The sequence below is a fragment of the Rhamphochromis sp. 'chilingali' genome (assembly GCF_963969265.1).
Source record: "Rhamphochromis sp. 'chilingali' genome assembly, chromosome: 14".
Classification (NCBI taxonomy): Eukaryota; Metazoa; Chordata; class Actinopteri; order Cichliformes; family Cichlidae; genus Rhamphochromis; species Rhamphochromis sp. 'chilingali'.
Window position 1 is genome coordinate 17727438 of NC_137941.1, and position 25383 is coordinate 17752820.

At 38.9% G+C, this 25383-nt stretch overlaps 2 protein-coding genes across 5 annotated transcripts in view; one reads left to right on the plus strand and one right to left on the minus strand.

Moving 5' to 3' along the window:
* Positions 1-6221, plus strand: part of osbpl6 (oxysterol binding protein-like 6) — a 49672-nt gene extending 43451 nt beyond the window's left edge. For 3 of the 4 annotated variants that reach the window (XM_080903260.1, XM_080903262.1, XM_080903261.1), the window contains 5 exons: positions 328-472; positions 718-862; positions 966-1092; positions 1268-1390; positions 3395-6221. In XM_080903260.1, coding sequence (XP_080759386.1) covers positions 328-472; positions 718-862; positions 966-1092; positions 1268-1390; positions 3395-3506 — 652 coding nt within the window. In that variant the 3' untranslated portion in view covers positions 3507-6221. The remainder of the gene's footprint in view (positions 1-327; positions 473-717; positions 863-965; positions 1093-1267; positions 1391-3394) is intronic. The other variant, XM_080903259.1, reaches the window with a different exon arrangement.
* Positions 6222-7859: 1638 nt separating this feature from the next.
* Positions 7860-24187, minus strand: prkra (protein kinase, interferon-inducible double stranded RNA dependent activator). The gene is made up of 8 exons (XM_080903911.1): positions 23954-24187; positions 21457-21632; positions 20881-20962; positions 19233-19311; positions 19017-19134; positions 18840-18934; positions 18580-18742; positions 7860-8727 (listed from the first exon to the last, which is right to left on the minus strand). The coding sequence occupies exons 1-8, from the start codon at positions 23989-23991 to the stop codon at positions 8576-8578; spliced, it is 903 nt and encodes a 300-aa protein (XP_080760037.1). The 5' UTR covers positions 23992-24187; the 3' UTR covers positions 7860-8575.
* Between the last annotated feature and the right edge of the window lie 1196 nt (positions 24188-25383).

The following is a 25383-nucleotide window of genomic DNA, read 5'->3' on the forward strand; positions in this document are numbered from 1 at the left end:
CAAAAACTTTATTAGTTCTGTCAAAGCTGTTAAAAACACCTAAGAGCCCCAGAAAAATCCAGCATCCTCAGAGTTAATCATTTAAGCTCCCCTTGCTCTAAAGCCAGATTTGTTTTGATTGGCTTGATTGGATTTATCACAAGAATCTACTGTATGGATCAACCCACAAATAATAACCTCTTTGGGGTATGATTAAAGTGACAACCTCACAGAAGTCGAAAAGCACTGAGGTTACACAGAAAATGAACATAGCTGTATCACCTACTTTAATAATCTAGCCTTTTTACACCTGCAGTACCTGAAGCTGTTTTTATTGTGGCTTTCTAGGTTTGGTGATCAATACGAATGGAATAAAGTTACCACCTGTGTACACAACATCCTCAGTGGACGGCGGTGGATTGAACACTACGGGGAGATTACCATCAGAAACATAAAGAGCAGTGCTTGCCTCTGCAAACTTACCTTTGTCAAGGTGAAAAATAATTGAGATGATTTGGGTAGCTTCTTGCTTCTTTGTTGTCTTCTCCTCAACCAGTTGTATGGCAATGGCTGCCTCTTCCTGAATGAGAAGTCTCTTCCTGTTAAAAGGGAGTTCTTCCTCCTCACAATTTTCCAGATGTTTATAATGAACCGTTTGGGGTTTCCCTCTAATGCTCTAGGCTGGTTTAGTTTTATATATAACTTGAAAAAGCTAACAGTGAAGTTTATGTTTTTTAGGGAAACTACTGGAGTTCAAATGTGAATGAAGTTCAAGGATTTGTGATGGATCAGGAAGGAAAAGTGATCCACAGGCTTTTTGGAAAATGGCACGAGGGTGTTTATTGTGGTGTCCCACCTTCTGCTAAATGCATCTGGAGGCCAGGTAAGAATCAGTTCTCGCTTCACTCTCACAGCGGGACTTCACTCAGGACTAGCTGTACAAAGCTTTAAAGCTAAAAGGGGACTTTGTTGGCTTTCCTCCCCAGGCTCCATGCCCACAGACTATGAGCTTTACTACGGCTTCACCAGGTTTGCCATTGAACTAAATGAGCTTTGTCCTGAGTTAAAAGATGCCTTGCCGCGGACGGATGCCAGATTCAGACCTGATCAAAGGTACAACATCACATCTGCACCTGGCACTACGAGCTGCTAACGCTGCATATTTTTGCAGCAACTGAGTAAAAAAAGTGTGACTGATATCTTCCGGTCTGGCTGCAATTTCATTGAAGTCAGTCTGCTGGTAGTAGTTTTTCTCCTCATGTTTACAAATTCTCATCCTTTCATTTAGGTATCTGGAAGAAGGTAACTTGGAAATGGCGTCATCAGAGAAGCAGCGTATTGAGGACATGCAGAGGGTCAGGAGGAAGTGGAACGATGAGAACAACATCAAACACGAGCCACGCTTCTTTAAGTAAGGATGCACAAAGCAGCAGCCAGATGTGCATTATTCACCTTGTAGAATGCGTCGCTTTGTTTTTTTATTTCGTTTCATGTTCGGTTTTGTCTTTCATTGGCTTTGATTGGCTCCATTCAGACAGCCTACTACACACATCTCAGTGTTGAAATGAGGAAAATATCTGGACTGATTAAGTACATTAGAATGAAAAAGATCTCATATTTTGGAAGAATACGGGTAAAAAGAGAAGAAGCTGCTATGAAGCTGATTTGATTGGGGAGCTCTTGCTCACTAGCAAGACCTTGTCTTATTCTCCTGAGGTAGCTGATCAAAACATTAAGCCAGACACATCACCTTATTAGGCAGTAATTCCTGACATCAGAAGTGGAGAGAAGCCGTGTTACACAAGATGAGAAAGAACCGGAGTGTAGATAACCACGTAGTTATGGGCAGTCTACAAGTACTAGTCTTTGTCTGTGTTGTGTTGTAATCACATGGCATTGTGTTGCCATGCGATTACATGTGAGAACATTTTGTAACCAAGTGCAATAGAACAATCAAATGTTGTACAGACGCATTCATTTGCTCCTCTATTGCAATAATTTGATCAATATTTGTAAGAGAGGATGTGACTGCGGCTGTGTCAGCATTTTTCCCATTTTTAGGATGTTTAGCAGCTCAACGTTTGCATGGAAAACTCAACATTAACATTATTCACATTCTTTGCAAATAATCAAATGAAGCACAATTTGGTGTCTGTAGGGAGATTTATAGATGAACATGAAAATCTGGGTTAAAATGCATTGTTTTAAAAAATTATGTATGTTTATTATTATGTATTGTCATTCTTATTTTAACTGGCATTGTGTTATAAAATGGGTTGTACAACTACAAAAATGTGAACACGACAACACTTCAATTCAAATTAGTCTATAAATCTCCCGGTGAACGGATACACTTCCTCAGAGATTTTCGTCCATATTGATATGATAGTTCCAATTTCACTGCATCCCAAAGGTGCTTTGTTGGAATGAGGTCTGGTGGCTGTGGAGCCCATTTACAGTGAACTCACTGTTGAGTTCAGAAAACCAGTTTGAGATGATTTGAGCTTTGTGACATGGTGTGTTATCCTGCTGCAAGCAACCATCAAAAGATGGGTACACTGTGGTCATAAAGGGATGGACATGATAAGCAACAATACTCAGGTAGGTTGTAGTTTTTACATGATGTTCAGCTCGTTCTAAGGGGACCCAAAGTTTATCGGGAAAATATCCCCCACAATATTACACCACCAGCCTGAACTACTGATGCAAGGCAGGATAGATCCATGCTTTCATGTGGTTTATGGCAGATTTTGTCCCTGCTATCTGAATGTCACAGCAGAAATCGAGACAAATTACATTTTCAGTGTTCTGATTGTACAGATGTATACTTTTGGTGAGCTCTTAGCTGACAGCTGTGGTACCTTCTGTGGTCTTCTTAACATGAACAATACAAAAACATGGATCCATCTTCCCTTGTATCAGCATTTCAGGCTGGTGGTGGTGTAATGGTGTGTTTGACCCTTTGATACCAACTCAGTATTGTTTAAAGACTACCTGATATTGTTGCTTAGCATGTGTATAACTTTATATCCACAGTGTACTCATCTTCTGACTGGTTTTTCTGAACTTGACAATGAGTTCACTGAGCTCAAATAGCCACAGTCACCACATCTCAATCCAGAAGAGCACCTTTAGGATGTGGTGGAAATTGTTAGGTGGAGATTGTCAACATGGATGTTGCAACTGTGCAATGCTGTCGTGTCAATATGAACCAAAATCTTGAGGAATGTTTTCAGCACCGTGTTGAATCTGTGCTATGAAGACTTCAGACATTTCTGAACTCAAAGGAGGATCCAACCCAGTATTAGAGGGTGGTGTATCTAATAAAGTGTCTGCTGAGTGTATGTAGGGAATAGTGTATTTCTCCCCATTGCCTTTAGGTTTACAACTTCCACTTTTGTCTTTGTCCTTCCAGGAAAGTGGTTGATGCCAATCACAGGGAGAGATGGGTCTCCAACAACATGTACTGGGAGCTCCGCAAAAACCCCGGCTTCATTAACATGGAATCTACAGTGACTCTATGGTAGCACATGGATCTGTGTTTCCATCATCACAGACGAGGAGGCTGTTACCTACGCACAATAAGGTGTTAAGAGAAACGCGACGATGATGAAACATCTTTGTGCATGGATACGAATGACTGCTGAGCTGAGGGAAGGCCCGACGCCCAGCGACCCTGTGGAGGGTCACCCATCCATGGAAACATACCCTAGGATCACCTTCATTGTGCTTGTCGAAGCTGGGTCTCACCGCGCCTATGTAGATGTTTCCTCAGCTCTGTTGACTTCCCAGTATGTCCTTGCCTTAAAAAGACACCTGTACAAGTCACACAATTAGGCGCCTTTAAGTTGAAGCCATTTAATTTCCAACAGCAGTTTGGGTAGACTAGTCTATGAAGTAGACATTTTGATTACCTACAGATTACCTATGATAACATTGCATGTGTAGAGAGCAGCTTTCACTGGTACAAAGCCGTATTTACTATATCATCAGTTATTGTAGAAAAAAAAATAGGTATTTTTATAAAAAAATATCTCGGACTCAGAATTTAGTGAAAGAGAATTATGTGAATTGGCAGATTTTATTTATTTTTGCCTTTTAATACTGTCGACTCTGTCGGATGGCAGCACTCTCTCCCGGGAAACAACTCATTTGAAATTAATGTCGACCGCTGTGGAGGAAGTACGGGGCTCTACAAACGCCGTTTTAATGAGTAACTGAGCTGAACATGTGCTGGGAGGTGAGGTGTGATTTAAACGCGAGGCGTTTCGGCCCCGTGGACTGTCAACACTGATCTGTCGTGACACAGTGCAAACGGAAGGACGATCTTCACCTCAGCAGCCCCAGTGTCTAATAATAATCATTCTTACACAAAACCAACTCGTGTGAATCACACAGTTACATAAATGCATACATAACTCTCTCCACTCTGTTCCCGAATGTGAGAGTTTCATTCAAATAATGGGCGCGTACACGTCCGAGTCACGAGTATAAGAAAAGATTTGTACAGGTTGCAGCGTTCTCTCAGATCCTTGGGATTTTTGTAGTACTTCATTTATTAACGAAACGTGAATAGCAGAGTCACATATTTCCATAAAACAGCCGCAGCTTGAAGATGTAATTATTTTGAATTAATAAATGAGTAATTTTCCATCAGAGTCTTGTTACAGTTTACAAAAAACCCAAAGAGATTTTTTTTAAATCATCTTTATTCTGATTAACAACCAAAAAGAATCATTTACAAAGATATAGAGCAAAAAAAGTACTAACTGTATTCATTTATAAATCTGTTACCAGCAGATATTTGGTATTTTTCTTGATATATTACTCAAACCATCTATAATTTATCTTATCATTAATTGATTAAGGAATGATTTAATCTCGCCGTGACTCAATCACCAAACCGCATGCAGTCGTAGTTCATTATGAAACACCAGAGACACCTACAGGTCGTCCTGTAAAAATGAAAGAAGCCAGATTTTCAGATGGATACTGTAAAAACATTAAAACGTCTCAATGTGTCTGATTCCCCAGAGAATTTACTGCTATGCTGTGGGCTTCTTCAAAGCACCAGGTTGAAGTTTAGCTTTAAAATCTTGCCTAGTCTCCTCTTTTTTTGTTTTACAGCTAAAGAAAAAAATAAAAGGGGGCGCCTTTAAAATCAACCCGAACACACGCGAATAGTTCTTAAAGCTGAATCTCTTTGTTCACAGCTGCAGGGCGAGGAGGGGAAAGGTGAATATAAATATGTAGAGCGAAAACTGTTTAAGGCAAATCCATCATGTGTGCACTGATCACACCGTAGATTAACAAACCAAAAAGTTAGAACTGCTTTGCATCCATGTAGTTTAAAAGATAAAAAACAACAAGATACGCGTGGATATAGTTTTATTTTTCCCTGATCACGAACTTAATGCTACAACTCAGCAGCGTCGGTTTCACTTGCTGTGCCTTAATGCATTTATCAATGCCTCACAAACACACAACAGATGAGAATACCCGAGCCAAGAAGAAGGTATGCCATTCACAAGTCAAACGCCGCACATTCTCCATAGTCCGCCTGCCTACAGATGATTAAGTACACTGAGCATTTAGCCGAGGACGGAATACATTAAGGGAAATTTCTTTGACATTAGAGGAGTAGAAAAGTTTTAACTGTATAACGCTTGCAGTGTCTAAAAGTGTTCTGCACTGCTCTGCTACCCCAACATGTAACTGATTCATTTTTGGTGATCACAATAAATGCAGCACATTTAGGGGGGGGGAGGAAAAAAAAGTGGGGGCACTACTGCAGCAGCTGATTTCTTTTCCCTCCTACATCAGTAGCTGTGGAGGTAGGGCCAGTGCTTTGTGTAGTGTTTGGTATCACAGAGTCAGAATGTAGTGGAGAAAAAAAAGAGAGAAAATCCTCCAGCTTTCTTCATCCATTTTCTACCTGCATGTCTAGAGCTTGCCAATGAGTCTTGCAGATGCCTTATAAAAAAAGGTTTATGGTTTCTGAATTGGACACTTTTTTTTTGTCGACTGACATGTATCATGAAGCACTATGTCAGCTCAGTTTGGATCAAATCTATTTCCTGATGGGTACCTTCTAAAGTGCAATTTTAACAAAGTACATATCTTTCCATGAACACTGTACACTGCTGCTACATAGTGCTTGTTCTAATAAAACTGCAAAACTCAAGGGATGAAGTTCTGTGGTTTGTGTTTTTTAAAAAGGTAAGTGTTCTTGTACTCTGATATTTATGTTTCATTTTCATAAGCTGTCCAATGGTCCGATTCTGGCTCCCGGGCCTTATGTTTGACACCCCTGGTTTTCTTTAATAACAGAAATTGGAGCTCCCACAGCACACCTTGGTAAGCATAGAAACACATATGACGCAGTAGTGATATCCACTGTTTTTTAAGGCTAGTACCTATGTTTTAAGTTGCTGGGGAAAAAAACACAAACACACAAGCAACAGAGAACCCAATGACAAGGACTTCTTTGCTCCTGTTAATCTGCACAGCAACACAAATATCAAATCATCCAATCACACAGCAGTGACTTAGTACATTTAGACATATAGACATGATCAAGTTGACCTGCTGAGGTTCAACCAGAGCAACAGAATGGCGAGGAAGGGTGATTTAAGTGACTTTGAATATGTATGACAGGCTGGTCTGGCAACTTCAGAAAGTGCTGATCTATTGGGATTTACCCAAACGACAGAGAATGGTTTGAAAGGTGAAAATGTCCAGTGACTGCCTTGTTGCCAGATGAGAGAGTGACCAGATTACTTCAAGCTGACAGGAAAGCAACAGTAACTTAAATAACAACAGCCAATGTATGCAGGGGAGCATCTCTGAACACACAACACATCAAAGGCTGCATCAGCAGAAGACCACACCTTGTAGGACTCCTGACAGGATCTTCACATCAATTCACATGTGTTACCAGAGTTCAATGATGGAAGATTAAAAAAACTGCCACTTGGTCTGATGAGTTTCAATTTCTGGTGCAACATTCAGATAGTAGGGTCAGAATTTCACAGAAATAACACAGATACATGGCTTCATTTTATCTTGTATCACAGGTTCAGGGTAGTGGTGGTGTAATGATGTGCGAGATACTTTCTTGGCACACTTTGGACGCCTTAGTACCAGCTGAGCATTTTTAAAATGCCACAGCCTGCCTGAGTATTTTTGCCAACCACGTGCATCCCTGTATGACCCATAATGCACCCATCTTCTAATGGTTGCTTCCAGCAGGATGTGTCATGACAATTATTTTACTGTATTTACAGTAGACGACAATCTAATAGAGCATCTTTGGGAGGTGGTCCAACAGAAGATTCCCATCCTGGACGTGTGTCCAACAAATCTGCAGGGCCTGTGAGATGCTGTCATGTAACTATAAAACAAAATCTGTGAGGCACCTTGTTGAATCTATGAAATGAAAAATTAGGATGTTCCAACCCAGTACCAGGAAGGTGTACCTAATAAAGTGTCTGTTGAATGCATATGGATAATAGTGTTGTTTTACTCATTGCTTTCAGGTTTAACTTTCACTGTTGTCATTTTTCTTCTATGAAAGCAGCTGATGCCAGTCACAGGGAGAGATGGGTCTCTGTACCTAATAGAGTGGCCAGTGAGTGCAAATATCACTCTTTAGAGTAAAAAAACCAAATTCAAATAAATAAATTACTGTATTTGACTTTTCTTTGGGCCACTTTTTTGTTATAAAACAACACAAATTAAGTAGAAAGCACCCATGAATTCACTCTGATGTAATTAGCTTTGTACCAATACTTAACAACGGGCTGGCTGATGAATAAATGGCTGTCCAGCGGTCATCTCCCACGGGACGCATTTCAATCAATAACACAACAGCCGGCTCCTGAAGGCGCCACAGCAATTTATTCTCTCAGTAGGCTCTATTGCACGGCCATTAACACACGCCAACACTCATTAACATTTATTTAATGTTATTTCATTTATTTACTGGATCTGAACACTTGTTGTTGCTGCCATTTTTCTCTACCAACAGTAAGTTCATACAGCAGAGAACACCAGTCAGTAAATCTATTAAATATAGAGCAGGTTTTACTTCTATAGCTATACAGAGGCACACTGCAACAGACCAGCAATCATCTTTTCTATTCCGAGTCAAACTGATAAAGAGCGATGGATGAGTGGAAGTAGGACAAAATAAATACTAATAAGAAATAAAAACATGGCCTGTCTTTCTGTCCATATGTCACACTAGACAAAATGTATGGAAAAACTAGACATTCAAACCACTGACTGCACTCACACTGTGTGTAAAAAGATACAAAGAAAATCGTTTGTAATATTCTTCCCCTTTTCATCACATACTTTGGGACATTTAAAATAAAAACATAAAAACAACCACACTTCCGCTCGATTCTTTTACAGTTTGCTCGCGAGTATAAATAGAGGTGAAAAATAAAGCTGATGCTTTTTCGGGTTACTGCGCAGTTGAGTCTACTTTGCCATGTGCATGATTACAAAAATATACCCGGGCAATCGCAGACTGGGCATCAGCTGATGTATGTGACACTGTGGGTGCAGCGACTGCTGGCGGCGCCGTTGTTTATTTGATGGAGGCCTTGATGTACTGTAGTGCGCTGTGGGCTGCGTCGTTGTGGGCGTTGCTACAGGAAATGCCTGTGCCGTGGCACACGGTGACAGGGGTGGTGGACAGCTCTGCCAGGCACTGATACTGCCCGTTCACTGTGAGCTCATCTGCAAAACAGTTGAATAGTTAACATCTTGCAACACATATTTTACAGCCACAAGCTGTGGATAATGGTTTCCATTATACTACAGAATTGAATTTAACTCTTCCCCCCCTTGGACTCCTACTGGGAGTAACCCTTGTTTCTCTTTTTCTGAACGTAGAAACTCAACTTGAGCACTAAAAGTATTACAACAGGCCTGGTTCACCCATTCACACACATTTATACAAGCACTTTTTCCACGTCTTAGTGCTTTCTAACATATACATGCCAACAAATGCATTGGAGAGCAACCTGGGCTTCAGTACCTTGCTAAAGCATACTTTGGCATGCAGGCTGGATCGAACTACCAACCTTCAGATTAGTAGATGACCTGTTTTACGACTCTACAGGCATTTTACCAGGTAGGTTCCATCACAATTAGCAATCTTGGTAGACACAGAGGATGTGTGCACAATTTTTGGCCTTTTGTTTACTTTCTTGTTCTCTATGCTCCTATTTCCTCTTCTCTTTCCCCCTCACCCCCCACCCTGTCATGACAGATAGCAGCCACTCCCTGAGCATGCTTCTGCAGGACGTCTCTTCCTGTTAATAGGGAGTTCTTCCTCAGCACTGTCGCCAAATGTTTGCTCACAGGAGACTGATAATTCATTCATTACTGTTTGAAAATACAACCCAGTGTAAGGTTCATGTATTAAATTATATAATGATAATAATAATTAATGATAATATTCATCATGATTATTGTTGTTATTATTTTAAAATTCATTGTTTTACTAAAAAAAACAAAAAACATAGTAAAACACTTAAAAAAAAAAATAAGATGCCAAATTACAATTATTTAATCGCAGTTGTGAACAGGTAAATGTGTTTTAGCAAAAATTTAAAATTAAAACAAATCATTTTACGAGGACTTAAATGTCCTTTGTTCCCCTTTTGTTAAAACAGAGAAAAATGCACCACAGACAAATACTGAAGAAGGAAATGGTTGCCTTATATTTACATTGTCTACAAACTCAAAAACCAAATTTCTCTTAAAAATTTAGATTTGCAAATGTGAACAAATCAACTTGTCAGAGATATTCATCTCCACTTGAAAAAAAACAACCCCACAAAACAAGAAAACTGCAGCAAACACCACAATAATAAACAGCATGTCCAAATTAATAAGTCTTCTAATCAGATATTGATGCTTCTTTACTATGTGACGCAAAAATAGGAGACAGATGCTTTTTTTTTAACTAGTTAAGCACCCAAATAAAAAAATCAAATGTTTCTATGTTTGAGTCACAGCAACTTTGACAGTAACATCTGCAGTAATATTCACGTCTCTAATGACATCTCACAAGCGTTCGCTTTATTTTGATACAAAGACTGTTTACACAGTTTCTAATTGCAGAGAAATACATTTATTTTGGTCATTTCATTGTCGAGCAGAAAGCTCACCCTTCTTGTTATACCCTTTAGATGAACAGAGAGTTTTTTTAATTAACTACATATTCTTTAAATAATGTTCCCTTTTATAAAAAGTAGGATAATTATTAAAAAAAATTATTATAGCTCTGTTACATAGGAAAAAACTGTCTTTTTTTCTGTTGTCTCTTGTTTAACATTAGGGACGTTTGTGGCAATAAATTTCTTAATCAACTAAACAGGTCACTTAAGAAATATTAAGTTAGATTTGAAAACGGTTTAAAAAAAAACATATCCCCATTCCACATTCCAAAATGTCATGTGACAATCTGATTGGCTTAGGAGTGATGATGTCACAAGGATGTCACAAGGATCCTTTGAAGTTTTTCTATAAATAGGGGTGAGAAACAGCAATTTTCAGTTCGTTTCTTCGCAGCCTTTGTGTTTGCAGCCTTCAAACGTTCACTACAGAAAAATTTGGAAACCTCTCAGAGTCATCGGATACAAACGCCAACATGTATCCAAGATTACGGCAACCAAGACAAAAAGATTTCGCCGCCTCTCCTTCCACGCGTGGCCGGCCAATTTCTCCAAATGGCCTCTTATCCATCCAAAGGGCATTACAGGAGAGTAGGAATGAAAACAACCATCTCCAGAACAAAATTCGACAAATTGAAGAAGAAAAACGTCACCTGGAGAAGAAGTGCTTACAGATGGAAGCACAAAACAAACACCTGGAAGAAACACTACAGCGCCAGCCCGACATCAACATTATTAATGAGGGCTGGGGGATCAAGTTTGCTCAAGCCAGAGAGCAGATTGTATCCCTCATCAAAGAAAACAAGAAAAAGAGCGCTGAAGTTAAAGAAATGTCCGAGCAGCTTCAAGGCAGGAAAGCGACGATTGATAAAATGGAGTGGGATCTGCAATACATGGACCAAATGAATCACCTGCTCCAAAGAAAGCTTGATGAAGCTGAAGAAAAAAATAAAGAAGTCCTCCAACAGAAGGAACAACAGGACACAAAGCAAAAAGACCTGCAGCGCGAGCTCCAAGGCATGCAGGAAAAGTACAGAATGGTGAAGGCAGAGTTGGAACAAACATTGGTCCAAAATAAAGACCTCCTTCAAGAGAAAGAGCAACAGAAAGAAAGACTGCCAGAAGAAAAGTGCATTATCAAGGACTTTGAGAGTAAAAATCAAAAGTTGCAAGGATTCTGTGATGAACTGAAGGTCAAAACAAGTGAGCTGGAGGGAGAAAAGGAAACACTAGAAAAACGATGCTCACACATGCAGAAAAAGATTGATCACATGGCCAAAAACAACTCAGAGCTCATTAAGGGGATATTGTTGGAATTCAACAACTTGAAGCGGGAAAACACAGAAATGCAGGCCCAAAAGCAAAAACAAGACAAAACGCATGAGGACCTGCAGTGTACGCTCCGCGATATCCAGAAAAGAAATGAGCAGCTAGAAGGCCTGCACAAAGAAGATCAAGTGAGAAATGCAGACCTGCAGAAGGCAAAGCTGACACAGGAGGCAACATCCAAAGACCTCAAAGAAAAGCTTGAAGAAACACAAGCAACATTAGAACAGGTGGAACAAACATGCAAGAAACTAGAGAGGCAAAACACAGAAACCATCGAGGAGTTGAGAACCCTCATCCTGGACAAAAAGGCGCTCGTGGAAAAGTCCATGAAAAAGAAGAAAAGATTCTTCAGCTTTTTCCGGTAGAGGGACAATACTGCTTCTTCAACTGATGTAGCCTCGTCTTGCTCCACCTCTGTTCACCCCCCCAACCAGTCCCGGCAGTTGACTGCCCCCTCCTGAGCCTGGTTCTGCCGGAGGTTTCTGCCCGTTTAAAGGCAGTTTTTCCTCCCCACTGTCGCCTAGTGCTTGCTCAGAGGGGATTGTTGGGGTTTTCTCTCCTTTACCTTGTTTCGTTATTTACTTGTTAACTTTTTGCTCTTACCTCATTTAACCTTGTTTCGTTATTTACTTGTTAACTTTTTGCTCTTACTTCATTTAACCTTGTTTCGTTATTTACTTGTTAACTTTTTGCTCTTACTTCATTTAACCTTGTTTCGTTATTTACTTGTTAACTTTTTGCTCTTACTTCATTTAACCTTGTTTCGTTATTTACTTGTTAACTTTTTGCTCTTACCTCATTTAACCTTGTTTCGTTATTTACTTGTTAACTTTTTGCTCTTACTTCATTTAACCTTGTTTCGTTATTTACTTGTTAACTTTTTGAACTTACTTCGTTTTACCTTGTTTCGTTATTTACTTGCTTGTTTAACTTTTTTTTCAACTTATCTAACAAAATAAAACAGTTGAATTTATCCTTTGAGTATTGTTCATCTAATCTTTACAGAGTTTTTCCAAAACACTTTCAAACATTCAGATCTGTCTTTCATTTTCTTCTTGAAACCTCATGAACGGTGAACTAAAAACTCTGGAACATGGTTTGAAACACTGAAATTGTTTCAGCTGAAACTGGCAAAGTCATACGTGCGTGTGTGAGTGTCACAGGTGATATGGTGTCACTAGTCCGGTCATCATGTTTAGGCTCATTCACTCCAGAATTATTTAGGCCAAATCTTTAAAACAGTGTCACTGCACACACATTTCAATCACACAAATGCAGGATTAATTATTTGCAGTATCTTCTCTGATTTATTATGAGAATGTCACGCCTGATCATTTGCGCCCACAACATCAAAAATGGGGGCAAAAGGGAGGAGATCACGTTTAATCGATTATAACACGAGGTCAGAAATATAAGTGCTGACATGAGTAGTGTCCACAGAAACCTCTGAAGCTCAGCTAAAAACTCATGTAAACCATGTCTACAAACACCAAACAAAGCAAAGACACCAGACAGTTAAAAGAGCAGTTACTGCACCATGAATCTGTGGACAGGTAATATCCATATTTTGATTTATGATTTTCTGGAGTTAAATGTGAACCGAAGCATATTTTCAAACGTGTTATATGCTATAAAATACTTTTAAAAATTAGGTGAGGGAAATAAAAAATCATTTTTTCTATGTTTGAGTCACAGTAACTTTGACATAGTAACATCTGCAGTAATATTTACAGCTCTGATGACATCTCACCAGTGTTAGCTTTATTTTGACACCAAGACTGTTTACACAGAGTTTGTAATTGCAGAGAAATACATTTATTTTGGTCATTTCCTTTTCAAGCAGGAAGCTCACCCTTCTTGGTATACCCTTTAGATGAATACAGAGTTTTTAATTAAATACATATTCTTTAAATAATGTTCCCTTTTAGAAAAAGTAGGATAATTAAAAAAAACAAAACATTTATTATAGCTCTGTCACGTAGAAAAAAACCTGTCCTTTTTCTGTGGTCTGTTATATAACATTAGGGGTGTTCGTGGCAATTAACTTTTTAATCGACTAAGCGGGTCAAGTAAGAAACACTTAAATATTAAGTTACATTTGAAAACTGTTTTAAAAAAAAACATATCCCCCATTCCACATTCCAAAATGTCATGTGACAATCTGATTGGCTTAGGAGTGATGATGTCACAAGGATGTCACAAGGATGTCACAAGGATCCTTTGAAGTTTTTCTATAAATAGGGGTGAGAAACAGCAATTTTCAGTTCGTTTCTTCGCAGCCTTTGTGTTTGCAGCCTTCAAACGTTCACTACAGAAAAATTTGGAAACCTCTCAGAGTCATCGGATACAAACGCCAACATGTATCCAAGATTACGGCAACCAAGACAAAAAGATTTCGCCGCCTCTCCTTCCACGCGTGGCCGGCCAATTTCTCCAAATGGCCTCTTATCCATCCAAAGGGCATTACAGGAGAGTAGGAATGAAAACAACCATCTCCAGAACAAAATTCGACAAATTGAAGAAGAAAAACGTCACCTGGAGAAGAAGTGCTTACAGATGGAAGCACAAAACAAACACCTGGAAGAAACACTACAGCGCCAGCCCGACATCAACATTATTAATGAGGGCTGGGGGATCAAGTTTGCTCAAGCCAGAGAGCAGATTGTATCCCTCATCAAAGAAAACAAGAAAAAGAGCGCTGAAGTTAAAGAAATGTCCGAGCAGCTTCAAGGCAGGAAAGCGACGATTGATAAAATGGAGTGGGATCTGCAATACATGGACCAAATGAATCACCTGCTCCAAAGAAAGCTTGATGAAGCTGAAGAAAAAAATAAAGAAGTCCTCCAACAGAAGGAACAACAGGACACAAAGCAAAAAGACCTGCAGCGCGAGCTCCAAGGCATGCAGGAAAAGTACAGAATGGTGAAGGCAGAGTTGGAACAAACATTGGTCCAAAATAAAGACCTCCTTCAAGAGAAAGAGCAACAGAAAGAAAGACTGCCAGAAGAAAAGTGCATTATCAAGGACTTTGAGAGTAAAAATCAAAAGTTGCAAGGATTCTGTGATGAACTGAAGGTCAAAACAAGTGAGCTGGAGGGAGAAAAGGAAACACTAGAAAAACGATGCTCACACATGCAGAAAAAGATTGATCACATGGCCAAAAACAACTCAGAGCTCATTAAGGGGATATTGTTGGAATTCAACAACTTGAAGCGGGAAAACACAGAAATGCAGGCCCAAAAGCAAAAACAAGACAAAACGCATGAGGACCTGCAGTGTACGCTCCGCGATATCCAGAAAAGAAATGAGCAGCTAGAAGGCCTGCACAAAGAAGATCAAGTGAGAAATGCAGACCTGCAGAAGGCAAAGCTGACACAGGAGGCAACATCCAAAGACCTCAAAGAAAAGCTTGAAGAAACACAAGCAACATTAGAACAGGTGGAACAAACATGCAAGAAACTAGAGAGGCAAAACACAGAAACCATCGAGGAGTTGAGAACCCTCATCCTGGACAAAAAGGCGCTCGTGGAAAAGTCCATGAAAAAGAAGAAAAGATTCTTCAGCTTTTTCCGGTAGAGGGACAATACTGCTTCTTCAACTGATGTAGCCTCGTCTTGCTCCACCTCTGTTCACCCCCCCCAACCAGTCCCGGCAGTTGACTGCCCCCTCCTGAGCCTGGTTCTGCCGGAGGTTTCTGCCCGTTTAAAGGCAGTTTTTCCTCCCCACTGTCGCCTAGTGCTTGCTCAGAGGGGATTGTTGGGGTTTTCTCTCCTCTACCTTGTTTCGTTATTTACTTGTTAACTTTTTGCTCTTACCTCATTTAACCTTGTTTCGTTATTTACTTGTTAACTTTTTGCTCTTACTTCATTTAACCTTGTTTCGTTATTTACTTGTTAACTTTTTGCTCTTACCTCATTTAACCTTGTTTCGTTATTTACTTGTTAACTTTTTGCTCTTACTTCATTTAACCTTGTTTCGTTATTTACTTGTTAACTTTTTGAACTTACTTCGTTTTACCTTGTTTCGTTATTTACTTGCTTGTTTAACTTTTTTTTCAACTTATCTAACAAAATAAAACAGTTGAATTTATCCTTTGAGTATTGTTCATCTATTCTTTACAGAGTTTTTCCAAAACACTTTCAAACATTCAGATCTGTCTTTCATTTTCTTCTTGAAACCTCATGAACGGTGAACTAAAAACTCTGGAACATGGTTTGAAACACTGAAATTGTTTCAGCTGAAACTGGCAAAGTCATACGTGCGTGTGTGAGTGTCACAGGTGATATGGTGTCACTAGTCCGGTCATCATGTTTAGGCTCATTCACTCCAGAATTATTTAGGCCAAATCTTTAAAACAGTGTCACTGCACACACATTTCAATCACACAAATGCAGGATTAATTCTTTGCAGTATTTAATCTGATTTATTATGAGAATGTCACGCCTGATCATTTGCGCCCACAACATCAAAAATGGGGGCAAAAGGGAGGAGACCACGTTTAATCGATTATAACACGAGGTCAGAAATATAAGTGCTGACATGAGTAGTGTCCACAAAAACCTCTGAATCTCAGCTAAAAACTCATGTAAACCATGTCTACAAACACCAAACAAAGCAAAGACACCAGACAGTTAAAAGAGCAGTTACTGCACCATGAATCTGTGGACAGGTAATATCCATATCCATATCCTTTATTTTGATACAAATATTGTTTACCTCATTCTGTAATGGCAGAGAAATACACTTATTTTGGTCATTTCATTTTCGAGCAGAAAGCTCAGAAAACCCCTGAAGGCCAAACAGGTTAAAGTTAATTCCCAATAAAACTAACTGTGAGATATTGGACTACATTGCTGTCTGTATTATTGTTAAAGTCATAAATGATCACCTTTAAAGTGTTTGTGCTGATAACATCATGTACAGTAAGACAGGCATGGAGAACAGCACTGACTGGGAGAGCCTTTGAACAGATGACATACTCAATTCAGTTCAACATATAAGACTTTAAGAATGCACAAGCATCTACCTCAAATCTATTTTTTTAGTCTATCATCTGTGATATGATTATGTAAAATTATAATGTATTGTTCATCTCCCTTAAATAAACAGGCAGCCTTAATGTGTGAAATATTCATATATTAAAACACTCAAATTTGTCTGTTGTCTCAGTGGCTGATAGTGTCCCACAGGCATCAATGTGAGCTTGAAGTCATTTATATTTTTTAAGTTGTTTAATGTGTAGGTGCTCAAGATTTTGAATGAAAGCCTCGGAACTTCGGCAGCACAAAAAAGTGGCTATTCTTTGTGTCCATATGGATCAGTCCCTCTTATTACCATTATTTCCTTATGCCATAAGTTGTCTAGTTAAGTATCAGACTAACGTTTAAAGCTTTTACTTGAGTGAAGTAACTCACGTTACTGCTACTGCTAAATAATGTTAGCTAAGTTTACAGCATATTCCATAAATCACCATGCCATAACTAACTGCTATAATAGCGCTGCCGTACTGCATCACACTCAGTGCATTTCAATCATTTCTCCAGTACGTTTGATAGCTAGCAAAATAATAATAATAATAGCACGTGATATGTACACATACTCGAAAATTATTTACTAGGACTCACATTGGTGTAACTTTGTGCTGAACATTTGTGTGGTCAAGATCTCTGTCTAAATAAATAAATAAATAAATCTGGGCAAATTCCCAGATGATTAAACATGCAACTATTTTGCTGGTAATAACTGGAGTAAAGAAATCAACCGCCTATTCATGCAAGATAATTCATAATTTTGTTGGTTAGGTCTGATTATTGGGAGGGGTCATAACCCCCCTGGAAATTACGCCCCTGAGGACTCACCTGTCATGTGACTCAAGAGTCCAAAGTCCACCAGTGTCGTTTTCTATCAAACACTCATTAAAACAGCAAGTTAGTGCATTCATCCCCGACTGTTCGGCGGAGGGGCGGGGTCACACAGTGGTGCATGGCAGCCCAGGTGGAGAAATTTTGCTTTTACACTTTGCAACTCGTTTTATTTCTCTACCTGATAAGAAAACTATTCGGTCATATAGTTATTTGTAGTGAATGAAATACGGCTTCAAGCATGTTTCAAACCTTGAAAAGACAATACTAAAATTCAAGAACTTTCACGGATTTCAAGCACCCGTAAAAACTCTGGGAAGAGCAGATAATTCAAGTCTTATTGACACCAGCCTCACTGTTCAGTCACCTATGCTCTTTCTGCTTCACTCTTTTCTTCTGTCTCACACTAACTGTGAATAGTTGGCATAAGAAAGTTTCTCTCTCTCTGCCGTCACCAAGTGTTTGCTTAAAAGGGATTGTTGTTTTTTCCATTTCAATATAAACTGCCTTGAGTTGCCTATTGTTGTGATCTGCCACTGCATAAAGATAATAGGGCAGCACATGAAGCAGGACAAAGCTCCAACTATCTCAAACTGGTTTCTTGAGCATGACAACGAGGTCACTGTACTCAGATGAACTCCACAGGCACCAGATCTGAATTAAATAGAGTGTCTTTGACTGTGGTGGAACAGGAAATTCACATCATGGGTGTGCAGCCAACAAATCTGCAGCAACTGTGTGACGCTGTCACGCCAGCATTGACCAAAATCTTAGATGAATGTTTGAAGCACCCTGTTGGATGTATGCCATGAAGAATTATGGCAATTGTGAAGGCAAAAGGCATCCGATCCGATCCCAGGTGTAACGTAATGTATGGAAAATGTCTTTCGTCAACCTCACATCTGGGGTTTTTTTTGTTGTTTTTTCTAACACCCTCACAAGTGCCCCACTACTCTGAAGATTTCTCAGTATTAACCACTGGAGCGGTACATGGCCTCATTTGGGAAAGCACAACTGCATAGATGACCCAATTTTATTATTTTAAAAAGGGATGAAAGTTGAGTATTTAATCAAGACGTTAAATGCGTTCTATGATTAGGGCGACGGGAGTTTTTCTTTGAATCTGATGTGAGTGAGGGAAGCTGGGAACCACATAATCTGAGTGGAAGGCACCAGTATTGCTAACAGAAAAATACAAATGCAGTTTGTTTTCTTACCAATATCAAAGTATGTGACCTCAAAGCCTTGTTCATTGGAAAGGTCCAACATCATCTGAATGTAGTCTGTGTTGGGAATGCTCAGCGGGTTTCTCCTCAGTAAAGATATCTTCTCTGCCATCGAGTTCCTTAAGTTTTCAAATCGCACACTTGGTTTAGGACCCTGAAAAGTAAAAACATCACAACACAAAAGAAATTGCCTGAAATGTTGAAGTTGCCTGTAGACGTCACACAAATGAGCCAAGAAAGATCCGACATACCCATGTGATTTCAGAACAGCCTGATAGACTCTGAAGCTTTGCCACAATTTTCTCTGCAGCCACTTTTTTTGCAGCTTTTTTTGAATTTCCTACACCTGTCGAGAAAAAAAGATAGAAAGTTAGGACAAACGAGCAAAATCTTAGAAATTTTTCTTTGAACGTGAAAAATAATCGCACCCTTCTCTGACAAGGACTCCAATCGACAAATAACCGTGAACTCTCTCTTATGTGGTGGACCAGCCTCTGTTAAAACTGTGTATTCAGGAAGATGCCATCCTCTTTGTAATGCTAACTCCTAATGTGAACGATAAGAAAAGATCATGAGGGAAACACAGTTCATTTCATACATATGGAAGAAATGTTCTTGCATAAACACAGCCATGGCTGGCACACCTGGAGTAACCCCACAGAGTTAGGATGATTGTTTGTCTCTGCTGCCACACCATTACTGTCAGACGTCCCAGGAACATTCCTGCTTGGAATTAAAGAGAAATCACAAGAGTGTCATAGTATTTAGTAGGCGCTACAAGTTACAAGCACAAGATTTAATCTAAGATTTCTCAGGCTGACTTCCCTCCTGCAGCATAAATACAGAGCTGTGCTAAAAGTCTTGAGTTAACCCTCATTTTTCTAGGAAAATAGTAAATTGGTACAACAAATGTACAACCAGGCATTGACATACAAAACGTACAAGGCAATAACAGAGTTCACATCATTCTAAGAAGCTTGACAGTCAATATTTGGTATGATCACCTTTAACGCATCTTTCTCCAGCACAGCCTAAACTCTTGTCAAGCTTTCTTGTCATTTCTATAAGTAGTCTTCAGGAATAGTAAAAGATTTCTGACAGATACTCAGAGCTCTTCTTTGAGTGTTGCTGCCAGATGTATTATTGTAATTGCTAAAATAATAAAGTGGTTGCCAAACCGATGCCCATTCAGATGGTACTGCTGGGTGGATCAAAATCTGATAGTTGACAAGATCCCCAACACCACTGGCTGAAATGCAGCTCCAAGCCATGACAGAATCCCCACTGTATCTTTCTGATGGCTGTAGACACTCACCATGCCTCTGTCGTGGCCTTCTCCTATACATAGTGATGACAATTTAAACCAAATATTGTTCATATGTTTGTTTGTTTTTTCCAACCTTAAGTTTCCTCAAATTTTATAAGGACACACTGCACACCAATCTGAGATACTCGAAGTTTTTAGCTAATAGGTTTTTTGGAATCATCCAAAATTGGTCCTTTGCTATGTTATCTGTTAAGTGTAGCCACAAAAATGGTTTATTTTTTGAGTTATGTAGCTTTTTATTGCTTGAATGATTGATAGGTCAGTGTTAGGTGGCTTAAAAAACAAGAATCTTCTGAAAGTGATGATGACATACAAGGACTGAACTGAGTGAAAGAGCAGCCAATGTTTAAAAAAACAAATAACTCTGAATGACCTTCAGAAAGACTGAGGAACTATTGCTTAAAACCATCTTAAAGAATTCAGGAAAGTCTGACTCCTTGATAGTAATCTATACACAAGGAGTGTATAGTCATGGCTTTTCCACAACACTATAACCAATCCTTTGACAGATGTCACTATAACAACATAACCAGCATTATTTCTATAATTCCAATTACTGTTTTGACTTCAGTGTTTAAACAAATGAAAATAGTAAAAGATTCCTGTCATATTCTTAAACATTTGTGTTTTATGCTATAACAGCCAGTGTGAAGTCTATAAAATGTCCAAAATGATTCAAAATGCAGACAGATTGAGTTGTTAAAGTTCCACAACACTGGCATGGTTTTGACTGAAACTAATTTGGGATGCAATTCATTTTTTTCATTGCTCATTAATCTAATTATAGCCTTGACGATTTACCCAGAAAATGAACATAAATTATCGTAGCTTTGCTGTTGCCAACTTTATTTGGCAGCACAAAGTCCGCTTGCTATTCAAAGAGGTAAATATTCATTATTTGCGAACCTCTGAGGAGTACAACTTTTATTTCCAACCAGTAATTTAAATGATTACACTCTACTTACATGACTCCAGCATCTATGTTCATAGCTTTTAGAGCAGCCTCTGCAGCCTGGTGTTTAGCAGCCTTTTTACTCGGCCCTTGACCTGAAAAAAAAGACCAATCAGTTGCCTGTGTTATACAATATCAAAACAGCAATAATAATAAACCTAACTGAAAGCCACAGTATCCTAATCAAATGTAAAGTGTGAGAGGCTAGTGGGAAGAACAAAAAGACTTCAACTTTGAAGCCTTTTTCCCCTAAAGCATAGGCTTGGTGACAGATGTTAAATACAGACACTAAGTCATTTCTCATCACCTCAACATGAAGAGCATTCCAACTGCTTCTCACCCTTTTTCTCTGGACCTGCACTTTTCTATGCCTGAAGTGTGATATCTTTGTTAAAAAACAAGGGATATAGAGGGTAAATTTAAACACTTTGCTTCAGCAACAGAAGAGAAATTCAACAAAGTGACAAAGAACATATTGCAGCCTGAGGCACTCTCTCTGAATTACCACGGTGCAATTTTCAATTCAAATAAAAGCCCTCATTCGGTGACAGCCAGCTATCAGCACAGCAGGGGTGACAGCGTAGCCTACCTATGCCGCTTACGTCACCGACTGTCACGCTGAAGACAAAGCTGGGCTGGTGAGCCTCTCCTTCAGCCCTCTCCATCACGTACACAGGAAGGTTTCCGCTTTTCGTGCCATATTCATGCAGGATCTGTATCGGTGTTTTCCCCGAGTTGCTTTTCTGTGATTCGTTTGTATCCAAGCTGCACGTAGTCAACACAAGGACAGACAAATTATGAGCTATGACTGTAATAACTGACTCATTAAATTTGAATGACAGAATAACAAATGACAACAGGATGACTGATTGTGCACTTAAACTGCTTATAAAATAAAGGAAAAAGTGAAAACGTCCATGTTTTCCCAGTTTTATCAGCCCTAGTACCAAAAATGTAATTATATCTAATTTTTGTCTTAAAACAAACAACAAAAGGCTGTCAATACAAAATTGTTAATGAACAGAATTTTAGAGGCCAGAATAAGTCAACTTTCTACCAGTTTGCCTTGAAAATTTCTCTAAATAATGAACTAAATGATTAATCAATGAAATAACAGTTTAATCAAAGAACTTTTTGCAATTTCTTCACTGTTCCATAACCATGGCAGCGACACAGATCATCTGAGACATTATCGACTGACAAGAACAGGAACTCCTTTATACTGTCTTAGTTTGTAAATGACTGGTTCTTATGTATCGCTTTTCTACTCTGTCCGAGCACTCAAAAAGCACTCAAAGCGCTTTATACAGCTAATTCATTCAACCAATCACCCATTCACACAAGAACTTCTAAGCTTAAGTGCTAAGTATCTAACATACATACACATTCACACTCCGATGGATGCATCAGAGAGCAACATGAGGTTAGTATCTTGTCCAAGGATATTTGGCATGCAGCCTGGGATCGACCACCGACCTTCTGGTTAGTGGCTGATCCGCTCTGCCACCTGAGCTACAGCCACCCCAGAAAATGTACAGGAAAAGTATTTAACAGTGAGGATGGTAAATTAAATGGAGCAGTTCCTTTCTGAGTAATGCAGTCTAGTGAGTCTATTAAAGTTTTAATTGCATCTATTATGTCTCAGACTACACTATTGTAATTCCTGTGACATGCCACTTCATTTTCCATATTAGAGCCGGACTGATATATCAGCCGGTATTAGCTATTTGCATACAGTGTATCAGAAAATAGCCATTTATTGGCTTTTACAAACAGCTAATAAATGAAAATTTCAATTAATAAATAAAAGAGTAAAGAACAGACAGTAGAAACATCTTTCAACTATAGTATGAGTGTTGATGTTACAGAGTTTTGCAGCTTTCACCTTCACTTTGTTGTGTTGGCAACACAAAAACCCCAAATACAACAAACAGTGGAACCAAGCAGTCTTGAAGAGCAAAAACAAGTAATCCATGACTTGATGCAGCAAAAAAACTTTCTATTAAAAGTGAATTGTCATATTATCCTAGTAAGAACAATAAATAACAAATAAATACCAACACTTAACAAATGTTAGAGAAATCTGTTCATGTCTTGAGTCTGAAAGAAAAAAAACCCAATTATGTTGTCCAGTATATTGTTGTTGACTTTTTTTAAATCACCAAATATTGGCATCCTATATCAGTCAAGCTCAATCGGAGAAGACTCATAGAGGTAGTGAAAGAGGACGTACAGATGGTTGCTGTGGCAGGTGGCAGGAGATGAGCTGTGGAGACCCTTTAAGGGAGCAGCTAAAAGAAGATGATGATGATTCTGACACGCATTGCTAAAAATTACAATTAAAATTAAATTGAATTAAATTAAATTAAAAGCTCTCTTTTTCTCTGCTTGCACACACTATGTACAGCAGAGGTTTCCCCAATGTGCCACATAAATTACCAAAGCAGCTTTTCAGACTATATACATTTAAAACTGTGAGTGTCAGTCTCTTTGTTTGTAGACTGTAAGGAGGGTATTGGGCCTATGGAGATTCACATCATGGGCGTGCAGCCAACAAACCGGCAGCAACTGACTGTGCGATGCTGTCATGTCAGTATGGAGCAACAATCTCATTCACCACCTTGTTGAATGAGGGAGCACTGAAGGCAAAAGGTATCATTCATCATCTCTACCATCAGCATCATCGCCCCACGTTTTTAACCCTGGAAGTTGTACCTCCACCACCATCTTTGTTATGACTGAATTCCCATTGATTACAGCTCTAGGATATTTGGCTACCACCTCTTTCTCTCTGATGATGATGTCTCCTTTTCATACAGAGCGGATAGCTGTGGTGAATCAGTGCAGACATTTTTTTTTATTATTTAACGCCATTTATTTAAAAGATTAGTGAAAGAAGCAACACGTAAATACAACTTAAGACCAAATACTTGGCACGACTTCAGCTGTAGCTTCTAGCTAATATACCATAATATGCACTTTAATTTAACTACATTATTATTTGACACAAACTAGATATGCAAGCGGTTTGGTTGATTGTGCACCGTTACCTCGAATCACATAACTACTATCAATAAAACACTGACCTCGCATCCTCGCTTTTCACTGCTGGTGATTGAGACATGTTTGCAGCTCACGGTTCCTCACAGGTCTGATTACAGACTCTGTTCCGGCCAAAACAACTTTTAAACACGACGATGAGATATTTTTCTGGACATCTAGCAATGATTCTGTGATGGACATTAAGTGGCCTGTCAACGCTAGCAACTCCTCACTGTACTTTCGCCGGGGAAACAATCGCCAGTTTAACATTATATCAACATCCGGATCAACGCGGGTCAAACGCACGTCAGAATGTGTGAGCTAAAGCGTTTACTGCCACCTACCGGTGAGTCCTACCTATTCAACTGGACGGGACAGTGTCCCCGCAAAACATGTTTTAAATCATTTTTTTTAAATAAAAAAAAATCTAGATTAAATTGTAAAACAAAAAAAACCGTTGTATCTTTAAATTTACAGTTACTATTTCTACTACTGCTACTACTACATAATAATAATAATAATGATAATAATAACAATAATATAATAATAGCTGGCATTGACAAAAAGAACACAAAGAACAGGAAGGCTTGTTTAAACAGCAATAAATAAATAAATCAAAACAACAGGAAACTAGGTATCATAGATTGAGAATCTAAATGATAACATTTTCTGCTGGTTAAAGCCTGGCTATAGAGTAGAGGTGGTTATGGTCTGTCCCCACAGTAAGAGTATGATGCAATTAAATCTAATGAAGTTGCAATGGTAGCACTGTAATTTCCCAGTTGCTGTTTTTTTGTTTTAGTTTTTCATTTGATGTTTATTTTATTGTTCGTTGATATTGTTCTGCATGAAAAAAGCCAGTTCAAAAGAACAATCCTGCTTTCCATGTGGGTACTCCAGAAGGCTGTTTGAGCAGTGTTTAGTAGATGAATCCTTAAATTACATTTACTGGGGTAAATAACAAGTGGTTTGGGTGGATAAGGAAATGCATTCCAGACAACCTCATCCCATTCGTGAAACATGGTGGTGATGCTGTCATTGTTTGGGTCTGTTTTTCTGCATACGGGCCAGGACAGCTCACCATCACTGAAAGAGCAATGAATTACATGCTACGCCTCCGAATTCTAAAGGAAAATGTTGGGAAATTTGTCTGAAGTGAATCTCAACTGAAAGCAGGTTGTGCAAAGCAATCAAGTGGTTCTACAAAAGGACGGTCATAGAGAAATTGAGTTATTATATTTAAACCAAGAGAAATCTCATGAAAGAGCCCAAAGTAAGGAAACATACCAAACACCCAAAGCTTTAAGACAACTGAGCTTAAAGCTTTAAGCTTAAGGTTGTGTAAGACTGATATGACTGTCTACTGTTTTCCTAATAATGTTAGGCTGATATTTGTTAGATCAGTTTAGCTGGGTTCACTTTATTACCTTTTACAACTTGCAAATTCTAAAATTAAATAAAGCACACAGTAAAA